At 43.7% G+C, this 11,804-nt stretch overlaps 1 protein-coding gene across 1 annotated transcript; it reads left to right on the forward strand.

Annotated features, from left to right (window-relative positions):
- The first annotated feature begins 10,076 nt into the window (after window positions 1-10,076).
- LOC124669249 (ethylene-responsive transcription factor ERN1-like) lies at window positions 10,077-11,308 on the forward strand. Its single transcript, XM_047205903.1, has one exon. It carries the CDS (start codon window positions 10,159-10,161, stop codon window positions 11,071-11,073), a length of 915 nt encoding a protein of 304 aa, XP_047061859.1. The 5' UTR covers window positions 10,077-10,158; the 3' UTR covers window positions 11,074-11,308.
- The last annotated feature ends 496 nt before the right edge of the window (window positions 11,309-11,804 follow it).

Genomic DNA, 11,804 nt, shown 5'->3' on the forward strand with positions numbered 1-11,804 from the left:
CAGCGGTCTCAACGTTTCCAAGGCGGCAAGGGATCAAAAGAAAAAGGAAGTAGCCAGAAATCAGGGGTCAAAAAAAAATCCAAGAATAGAAAGAATTTTGGTTCATAGAGGATGACATGCGGGACCCATGATCCTGCATCGTAAACGGCTCGATCGGAGAACGTTGAACGAGATGGCGCGATCGAGAAAAAAAACAATGCCAGAGAGGCTGCCATCCGGGCCCTACATCCCTCGGCGGTGCGGATTTGCGTTGACTCGGCCGGCGAACCCGAGAATTCGCGATGCACCACGTCCCGGGCCACCATACGCGACGTTTTGGCCGCTTTCGTCGGGCTAGGTGGCCTCAAAAACGAGAAAAAAAAAGTTTTGACATGCACCACGGAGGGACCAAAATCGTCGGCCATGGTACACCAGCAACCACGGCGCGACTTCAACTTCGTCGGCCATGGCAACTTTTCTTGTAGTGGAAATCAAGCATTTCTTGTTTCATTTTTAAGCTAGCATGGTCAACCCCCAGAGCATTTGCTATGTTAGGCATAGAGGGGTTAGGGGATGATACCTCGGAAGATTTAGCCATGAAGCAATTTTCTTCCTTCATGTGAATATCCTTATTGGGGGATTCAATTGGTGATGAAGAGTTGGTGAAGAGGGAAGCAAGAGAAACCAACCCATTGGAAGTTTCATCTTCATCATCATAATCATCATCCTCGGATGTGTATTCTTCTTGAGTTGATAGCACAATAGATGTGTCCAAGGAGGACCTTGCCATGAAGCAATGTGCATTTTTGATGTGAGGGTTCTCATTGGGGGATTCAAAGAGGGATGAAGAGGGAATATTGGTGGTGGCAATGGCGGCCACTTCCTTTGAGGTCTCTTCTTCATCACTATCACTTTCATTGTCATCGGAAGAATACTCTTCTTTAGTCATTAGCACAATCCTTGATGGCCTCTTGTTCTTCTTATTCTTGATGTAGAATTTCTTGTTGGGGGCCTTTGAATGTTTGCTCTTGTCCTTGGGAATGAGCCTTCCACCACGAGTTTCTCTATTCTCATAGGGGCATTCGGTGATGAAATGGAACTTGTCACCACAATTGAAGCAAGATCTTGATCTTGGGCCCGAGCTCTTGAACCCACTTGTGTTGTTTCTCTTGATGTTTTCTTCCTTTGCTTTGGATGGATCAACCCAAAAGGTTTTGGCATGTAATGCCATGTGTTAATGGTAATGGTATTCCAAATCCTCCGGATAGGACATGCTCTAAGAGGTCCTATATGGTTATTGAGTGTTCACTTCTTCCACGGTATTGACCTTCAAAGCAAGGTTTGTACCTCTTGCCATTCCTATAGCACGATTGCGAGAATCTTGAGAGTTTTGTTTGGCCACCTTGAGAGCTTGCATCTCGTGCACCACTTGTTGGGAGGTAAGTGTAGGATAGCTTTCTCTTCCAAGGAGACTCTTGACATCAATGGGTTCATAAGGCATCATGCAATCAATATACTTGTCCTTGGTCCAAAAGTCATCAATATGTTGGGCACCCACATTCCGAAAGGCATCGGCAATGGCAATAAGCCCTCTATACATCTCGTGATGATCTTCATCTGGCAACCTCATGAAACCCTTCGGCTTGGTTCCGAAGAGCACTATACTTGTTTCTCTTCATGCTTTCACTTCCCATGAAGATTATGGACAAACCCTCCCAAGCTTCCTTGGCGGTGCTGAATTTCCAAACATAAGCCAAGTCCTTTGTCCCCATACTTGTTTGAATCATGTTCAAGGCAATAGAGTTGAGTTGGTTACCAACCTCTTCTCTTCTAGTCAACTTGTCAGGGTTGTAAGGCTTGTAACCTTCCATAATGATTCTCCAAAGTTCATTGGAGGCACTGCAAACATGAGAGCGAAACTCAAATTGCCATGTACTAAAATCTTCAACATTAAACTTGGGTGGATCACACCTATTTTTTATATGAGGATGGGGAACTAGGATATCGGGAGAGCGGAAAGGTGGAGGAACAACATTTTAGCTCCCACCGACACTCGCTCTAGGAGAAGCATTGGGGGTTCTAATTTTGTCTAAGTGATCACCATCCAAGGGCTTGCTAGAATAGGGTAAGCCCGAAGCATCTCCCTCTTCTAAAGCACCCTTGTTCTTTTCCTCTACGACGGGAATGACGGGGGGAAGCGGTGCAATAAGCCCTGAAAGCATTAACTTTATACTTTTCATTTGAGCTTCCATGGAGGACCTCAAAGATGTTTCCATCGACTTGAGATCTTCCATAGAGACCGGCTTCGCGGCCCCTTCCGCAATCTCATCGTCCGACATACTCTTAGGTGGTTAAGCCCGAAATAAGAGCCGAGACTTTATACCAATTTTTAGTTATTTTTTAATTTAGGCTGACACAAAGGTAAATTCTCTAGATATGCAACAATGTGAATTTACCTATATGACAAGATCTACAACTAAGCAAGATATAGCTAAACAAGATATAGTAGAGCAATCAAGGATAGAGGTAACCGAGAGTGGAGCACGCGGAGACACATAGATGATTCCCGTAGTTCCTTCCTTTTGAGGGGAAGTACATCTACGTTTGGAGGAGTGTGGTCGCCACGAAGGCCAGACCAACGCCACAAAGGACTCACTCAGGTCTCCTGTGAGCAACGCCACAAAGGCCTAGCCCACTTCCACTAAGGGATTTCCTCAAGGCAAAAATGCACATCCACAACCGAATTGGAGGCTCCCAATATCTGTAACAATACAACAACAATAACAAGAACAAATCAACCACAAGCAACTAGGGTTTCCAAATGGAACACTAGCAAACGGGCCCTCAAGCAAATGAGGGGAAATGTAAATCGCTTCGGTGAAGATGTAGATCGGGGTCTTCTCCTTCGGTTCTCCAAAGATCAAGAGCTTTGGATGGTTGGAGGAGGATATCTAGTGATTCTTGAAGTGGCTCTAATGGTGGATGAACTTGAGCAAGAAGAGCAGCTTGAGGTGGAGGAAGAAGAGGGGTATTTATACCCCTCCCAAAATCGAGCCGTTGTTGGAATTTTGGGGGCGTATTATCCGGCCTAAGTAAGGGCCGGATTATCCCCCCCCGGATTATCCAGCCTTCTGAAAATATCCGGCCTGGATCCAGGGGTACTGAGAGCTCGGCCAAAAAGTCGTTAGCCGTTTTTCAGGGGCCGGATAGGCCCCGGATTATCTGGCATGGGAAAATTTCCCTGCTTCCTTTTATCTTGTTTCTCAACACAAATTCAACCACATATATATTCTGCACTAAATCAACGCACATTAGTGTATCACATATATTGTCATCAAACATACAAAACTATAATCCGAGAGATGTTCTTTCAAAGGACCCTATATCTTTTGTAGGGCGCTAGTTGATCTTCGGACATTGTGGCTTCTGATTGTTGAGGGTGGCACCAAGACACTCCTTCGCCATGAGAGGATGCCCCGATCAACGTTCTCACGGTGGAAGAATGTGGTGGGGCTCACAATGTCTCTATTTGTGCGGGTTTTTTTTTATAAGTGACGAGGCCTTGGAAGTGCGACCATGGCCCAGTTGGCGATCAAATGGATCCCATGACTATGAGGAAAATGCATCGACTCCGAGAGAGCTTTTCCATTCATGACACACTCTATGGGGCATAATACTATCTCACATGTCAGTGGCTATTGTTTGCCAATATGGTAACTACATTTGGTGGTCGCTTTAGTCACTATGACTTTGTAGGACATCAATACAACTGATAGGAAAGTCTATACTTTATTGGTTGGTACAAGCAATGCATGCTGTACTTCTGGCAAAAACATGTCTGGAATTTGTTGATTGGATCCAACAACAATACACTTGTACACCATCTCCTACCCGGAGGTGTTGCGTTGGATTACCATAACGCTTCAGGTGATCTTGCCTTCACTTTTTGGGTTTGGGCGTGTGTCTTATGTGTGTTGCAAGCTTCGTAACGATGTTGTTGAGATGCCTCAATTGCAAAGTGGGATTTTGTGTTGGCAACAAGTGGTTAGGGGAGTTATTATATTTATGAGGCGTGTCAATTGTATGTAGCCCCATGGAGCTGAATAAACTATGGTTGGAGACCCCTAGCGGAAAATGAGAAAAGCTTAAATTTATGCTATGTTTTACGTACTTATGTCATAGGAAATAACCACACGACTAGGATGAGTTTAGCTTTGGAAACTTGTGCGGACATTTTTTTGACATTCTTATACCTATTCACATATATTTTATATGAGAAGAAGCTCCGAAACCTATTTTCTATTGCTAGGGATACATATTTGCGCATTTCTCCTATTCACTTTCGGCTATTCCTATCCTCTTTGTTTTTTTGTGCTTGGATTACTTCTAGCTTGTTTAGTCGTGTATCTTACTTGCTAGTGTAATCTTGCCATATAGGAATTTTCATTTTAGAGAATCATATTTATCTGCAATTTTTCTCTAGAACGAACAAATTCATTGATATTTGTATTCACGTCTTCATCTTGTCTAGTCGGCATCTTTGATTCTTCAGCGGGATTCCATCTTTCTCCTCGCATATTGACCTAGGTAACCATTCAGCCTCAACATCTTAAGCATTATTTGAATAAAACTAGATATTATCTACATCAAGATGTAGATGGCTGTAGGATGATCGATACTTGAAATGTCTAAAGAAGGAAAAAGAATATCTACAAACCATCCCTTGGGAATGTTACCAGTAGGATATGCAAAGCATGTTAAGTGAGCACTTGTTGAGTGTGGATGTAACAATTCGACTGCATGCTCAAGCAAAAAATAAAATAGGCCACACAAATCATATGGTATAAAAATACTCCTTGCCCCGATTCTCAAATTCGTGGCTCTCAAAGTCCCCAATTGTGATGCCTCCAACCTTTCAAAATCTTCTCAACATGAGCTCCTCCCAATCGGACTTCACGCGTTAGTCCCACGTGGTCTCGCCCTTGTTTTGACACAAATTTTTCTATATCATGCCCTCACTATCTTGACGCCCATCAACTATTAAAAGTCCGTGGTGTCTTGTACTCCCCCCATGCACGAGAAAAGTTGTCGCTTTGGACAAGGATAGACTCAATTTTTTTTGTTTACATATATTTGAACCAGATACATGAAAACCATAATTTTCAATATGTCTATGCTCTCACAATAGACAATTCTTTTGGATTTTATGACAAATTATAAATAAAAATGGTCAAAATTGTATTTTTTTTGAAAAACATACAATTATCCTAAACAACAACTTCTAAAGGACCAGAGGGATTATAGAGCCAAAGAAACAAAAAAAATGTGGATTTTGTTTCCTTCAATGGGGTCATACATTATCCCCTCTCTAGTACTTTAATGGCTTTCCCCCATGTTTTTCTTATACCCTATCTAGTACTTTAGTTCACAATCATTTTAGTTGCACTTACATTTTTCTCAAATTCCTCTGCTTTTATTTCTTTGTTTTTTTGTTGGTATAACATGAAAAAACTGTCTGGGGACGGCTGCTGCATGACATGTGTATACTGTTCCATATGTCGCCAAAGAGATGCCCCCATTCAAAACTGAACTAGCCAGTGACACGCCTACCTCATCCAGTGAAGGAGAAAGACTTGGCAGATGGCGAAATCGTCAAGAGGCTCTGCTAAATAAAACAAAAGTCATGCGGCGTGGTTGCTCAAAAGTTGTTTCTCAGCCGTTTGTACTGGCGCTGGTTGTCATCACTGCCTCGAAGCCCGCCAAGTGGCAGACTCTCCTGCAGCCGAATTGGTCTTTGTAGTGTTTTGACTACGTAACCACAGATTAGGGACGAACTGGTCCAAATCAGTGGCCCAAAAGTTTCCAGTTAAGCTGATGCATGCTCGTTAAGACCTAGTAATAGTAAATCACCAGGAGATGTAGACCCCTTGACACTTGCATCAATGTTAAGGTGGGGTCATCCCTTCCTGCTACGCATTTCTATAACTTCTAGCTTGCTTAATTAGCTGCTTACATGTTCAGTCAGTGGCTCAAAAGTTTCTAGTTAGGCTAATGCTGGTGAGGACCCGGTATGTCCCTATTAGAATTGAGGAGTAGCCCCGTTGACTCAAGTAGTAAAGAGGGAGGATGCTTATGGTAAAACATCCTCATGGTGTTTTTGTTTGCTTGCTTGCATATAGTACAATTTTTAAGAAAGATGGACTTGACATTCGACTGTTCAAACTCAAACCAGAACGAGGTTTTTAAATGGGAGGCACTAATATTAGGCACAGATGTGTGCAGTGTTACTATGGAGCTCCCAGGTGCCCGTGCACTTTATATTTTAAAAATCGAATAAACTCTTTCTAAATGTGTTAGAAAAAATTGCAATTCACGCACCCACAAGTCACCATGCTACTTACTCGTGCAACTTTTCAAGAAAAATTCGACTGCTATGTGTCCTATATAAAAAAGAGAAGAGAACTCGAAAACAGCCAAGGGAGACCGTGCTACTGTAAGCTTTTATTTTCAAAAATTCAGAAATCATAGTTTTAAGTTTTAAAAAAAATCTAAAAAAAATTCTGGATGTAGACAATGATGAAATCTACAAACATGCAAAATCGCAATGTGAAATTATTTGTATTGTAGACTACACAAAAATGACAAAATCTGACAGGTTTTGAAATTTTAAAATGTGCACTATTTATGTGCACTATCGATGGTCAAATAGAAGGTGTAGTCCCCCATCTGGTTGATGGAGGCTTGTCCATACTTCAGTACGCCGATGACACAATACTTTTTATGGATCATGACTTGGAAAAGGCGCGAAATCTAAAATTAATTCTTTCAGCTTTCGAGCATTTGTCCGGTCTTAAGATTAATTTCCATAAAAGTTAATTGTTTTGTTTCGGTGAAGCCGTCGATGAGGCCAACCTATATGCTGAATTATTTGGCTGTGGGATTGGATCTTTTCCAATTAGCTACCTGGGTATTCCGATACATTATCGGAGACTAACGTTGGCTGAATGGAAAATTGTTGAAGAAATACTTCAAAAACGTCTTACTAATTGGAAAGGCAAATTACTATCCCTTGGTGGAACATTAGTTCTCATTAATTCGGTACTCACAAATATGGTATTGTATATGATTTCTTTCTTCCAGTTACCGAAAGGAGTCTTACATAGATTGGATTATTTTCGATCAAGATTCTTTTGGCAATGGGATAGTGAGAAGAAAAAATACCGGTTAACTAAATGGAGCGTTGTATACCGTCCGAAAGATCAAGGTGGACTTGGAGTCCACGATCTTGAAGTTAAGAACATGGCCTTGCTTGGTAAATGCCTGGCCAGGTTGTTACCGTAGGATGGTGTTTGGCAACAACTATTGCGGAAAAAGTATGTTGGCTCCAAGGCGATCCTCAGGTTTTTTGGAAACCATAAGATTCACACTTTTGGGCTGACATCATGGCAACTAAGAAGCACTTTTTCCCATTTGGTTCTTTCTCCATCAAGAATGGGGCGGAGATACGGTTTTGGGAGAATCGTTGGTTGGGAACAACCACCCTTCGAGAACAGTATCCGGCTTTGTACAGTATAGTTCGTCATAACGGGGGATATCTTTCAGAAGGTGATGGAATCTCCCCCCTCTATGACGTTCAGGCGTGATCTTCTCAGCCCCCGACTAGTTGCTTGGAATGAACTACTTGAGCAGTTAGGTTCAATCCATCTGATTCAGGGGATGGATGAATTCCGTTGGCGTCTCACCAAAAATGGAATATTTTCGGTTAGCTCCATGTGCAAAGCATTATGTCTCTCTTCACAACCGGTACTAAATAATAAATGCATCTGGAAGATGAAGATACCACTCAAAACAAAGGTCTTTGCATGGTATCTTCGTCGAGGTGTGATTCTTACTAAAGATAACCTTGTAAAGCGCAACTGGCAAGGTTGTACGAAATGTGTGTTCTGTCACGAACATGAGACAATAAAACACCTTTTCTTCAACTGTCGAGTTGCTCGATCTATATGGTCAATCATTCAGATAGGTTCTACCTTATATCCTCCTCGTAGCATTGCAAATATTTTTTGGCAATTGGCTAAATGGGGTGGATTTTAGGTACAAAACGATTATCAGAGTGGGAGCGATTGCGGTTGTTTGGTCACTCTGGCTATGTAGAAATGACAAGGTTTTTAATGACAAATCTTCCTCTCTTATGCAGGTCATCTACCGGTGTACGGCTTTGCTCCGTTCATGGTCGTCTCTTCAGCGTTTGGCGGATCACGACCTCTTTATGGAGGTGTCTACATGATTGGAGAACACAGCCGCGGATTTTATTTCCCAACATGGGTGGCTGCATAATCGGAGGATTGAAGCCAACGAAGCATCATAGTAGTTGGCTTTTTCTTTATATCGTTCTATGTATCTGTTGTCGATGATTTTTTGACTTCTAAACGGCTGTGTGCATGGCTGGGTGTAATACTTAAAACCTTTTAAGTACTAAAGCGCCCCTTATCGAAAAAAGTGCATTATTTTCTATTCTCAGATCTACAACATTTATTTAATGTACCCTAAAGTACTAAGAATTTCACATTGTGATTTTGCACGTCCGTATATTCCATCATTGGCTATGTCCAAGATTTTTTTCAGAATATTTTGAAACTTAAAAATATGATTTCCGAATTTTTTAAAATAAAGAGCTACATGTAGCCCGGCCTCCATTTTTCCACTCTCGAAGAGAAGTTTGCTATATTGTGAATAGTACATGTCTACTCCTATATTGTGAGCAGTACAATTTGTCTTTTTGTGTACGTTACATAATTCAGTTTCTTAGGTTCAAATTTGTAATACACATACCTGCATACATTCCCCCTTATCCATATAATTTACCACACTTTTTTTCTATTATTTATCCAACGTATTTTTCAAAGAGGGTGCATGTGCACCATGGATCCAAAATTTCACATATTTTTCAAAAAGTGTGGATATATAAAGTGGCGGAGCTAGATAACTAATGACCGGGGTGTTCCGTGACACCAAAGTAGCCAAAAATATATTTTTTAGAGGTAGCATACATGGTTTTTTTTTTTTTTGCTATTTTACAAAGAAAGTAAAAAATTACCCGGTACCCTGGAGGTTGCACTTCTATCCACCACTGGATATATACGCCAAGAAGTTTATATAACCATAGAACAAATACCCCTTCTTCTTTCAGGCCTTGTTTACTTCTCTCGTACGTATTTTTTTTCCCAATAGGTATGGGGATGGGAGGGGATTTGGTGTTCACCCAATCCCCTCAAATACCTTTCCCCAAAAATACACTAGTATGATGAAGAGTTTTTGATTTAGGCAAAAAAATATGGGAATGGGAGGGGATATCTCGGGATTATGTGCTCAAAACCGGAGAAGTAAACGGACTAGTGGGGATTTTCCGGGATACGAAATAATTCCCTCCCATCCCCATATATATCCTAAAAGTAAACAAGGCCTCAAGTAAGCACCAAAATCGCTGAAAATACCTATTCTCACTCTTTCTTAAATTAAGAACCAAAATACTTACATAACCTCAAGTGAGTGGTGATGCACCAATCATTTTTGAAAGTTGTGGTGCTGCACTACTTGTTGATTCCACCACAGCAAGTAAATAAAATACAGAAACTGAAAGCAATACCTTTTGCCAGTTTTTGCTCACTGGTAAAAATGCCAATGCGAAGAGACATGCACCTTATGTTAAGCACATACATCCAGTTCCACGGATGCAGAGTAGAAACATACACACATGCCACGATCATAACTCTGCTTTGACCATGATTGACTAATAACAAGCCCTGAAAGTAACCTTTGCCAGTTTGCTCACTGATAACCATTCCAAACTGAAGAGACAAAAATTTAGAGTATGTTGGATGCATAATTCCAGTTCCACGGATGCATACTTGCATTAGTAGCATACAAATCATAGCTCTGGTTGTTTGACCATGATTGACTGACCAGCCCTGAAAGTAACCTCACAGCCCTGCCCCTCCAACCTCCATCCCTCTTGCCTAAAATTTCAAAATCAGCCCAAAAATCCCCTATAAATCCCCCCACTTTGCCAAGCAACCAGAGCAAACACCTGACAAACACCTGTCTCCTCTCCTCTCCCCTCACACCTTCCTTCCCCAACTCCAAGATTCCAGTTTTAAGCCAAGCACAACCTCATCCCCAATGGAGCTCCACTTCCAGGTGCATCCCCAAGTGCTCCAGGTGCAGGACTACTGCTACTACTACCAGCACCACCAGGAGCAGGCGGCGGCGGCGCAGGCAGCCCAGCCCACCAAGCCGCGGGGCAGGAAGAAGGGCGGCAGCAGCCACACCAAGTTCGTCGGCGTCCGCCAGCGCCCGTCGGGCCGGTGGGTCGCCGAGATCAAGGACACCACCCAGAAGATCCGCATGTGGCTCGGCACCTTCGAGACCGCCGACGCCGCCGCGCGCGCCTACGACGAGGCCGCCCGCCTCCTCCGCGGCGCCGAGGCGCGCACCAACTTCGCGCCCCGCATCTCGCCCGACTGCCCGCTCGCCGTCCGCATCCGCGGCCTCCTCCACCACAAGAAGCTCAAGAAGGCCAGGCTCCCCGCCGCGTCCACCAAGGTGTCCCCCGCCTCCTCCTCCACGCCCGCCGCTCCCGCCGCCACCACCGCCACCACCACCACAAGCAATAGCAATAGCAATAGCATGGATGGTGCTTGCGGTGGTGGCTCAAGCAGCAGCAGTAGCAGCAGCGCCATCAGCTTTGACGCGCCCATGAAGCAAGGGGCCGGGGAGGTGTACAGGCCGGACTTCGCTCCCCTCGCCAGCGCCGAGGACCAGTTCGAGTCTTGGGTGTTCGACTCGGCGCCCTTCGGCCAGTTCCCGGCGCTGGACAGCTTCGCCGCCGTCGACGCCTGCACGCCACCGGCGGCGTCTCCCGAGGAGACCAGCGCCGCCCCTGCTTCGGGGATGGCGGAGTTCGAGCGGATGAAGGTGGAGCGGCGGATCTCGGCGTCCCTGTACGCCATGAACGGCCTCCAGGAGTACTTCGACAGGGTGTTCGACGCGTCCGCCTGCGACCCGCTCTGGGATCTCTCGCCGCTCTGCCACTAGCTTGGCTTCGCGCGCTCCGGCCGGCGTGTGTGCTCGTCGTTCTTTCTCTTTTGCCTCCTGGGCGCCGGACTGCTAGCCTCTGCCGGGGAAGAAGCATCAGTGATTCAGTGTGTGTGTGTGTTGCGTGTGCGTGTCAACTTGGTTTTTGCTGCGGCCAGGCAGTGCAGTGTAAAGAGGAATTACTTGTTCTTAGATTTCCAGTCAATGCAAGCGATGCACTTCTATGCAAAACAAATGTTGGTTCCAATTTTGCATTGTAGTGCAGCAAATCGTTGCACATTCTGAGCTAGACTGACGATCAAATTGTAACTTTGCTTGAAGCCTTTTGCGGCGGCTCATTGCTGCAACGGATCCTCGTGCTTACCACGAATTCATGATGGAAAAAGGCAAAAAGATGCTGTTTTTAGCTAAGTGCCAACATGTAAATTTGAGTAAAGCACACTTGTTGTCTATGAAGCTTGTACATATCTGTGCATTAGTCACTAAGTCTTAAAATGTTGCAGACAAGTCACAATAGCCTCTGTTCTCTTTGAATTGTAGAAATTTCGTAGGAATTTCTATTGAGATCAAAGTAAAGTTCTGTAGATTGGTTTAATTGTGGCCCAATTTCGTAGCAATTTGAAGGGAAAATTTACTACATGATACCTTTATTTTATGATAAACTTTTTGATTTTGGCCATGCTGTGCATTCTGGCAAACACAATAAAACGACGGTGTCCTATATCAATTTT

This window comes from Lolium rigidum, chromosome 7 (assembly GCF_022539505.1).
Source record: "Lolium rigidum isolate FL_2022 chromosome 7, APGP_CSIRO_Lrig_0.1, whole genome shotgun sequence".
In the NCBI taxonomy this organism is placed as follows: domain Eukaryota; kingdom Viridiplantae; phylum Streptophyta; class Magnoliopsida; order Poales; family Poaceae; genus Lolium; species Lolium rigidum.

What these genes read in the sequence shown, in the direction of transcription:
- LOC124669249 (XM_047205903.1), top strand. Translation starts at nt 10,159, where the DNA reads ATGGAGCTCCACTTCCAGGTGCATCCCCAAGTGCTCCAGGTGCAGGAC.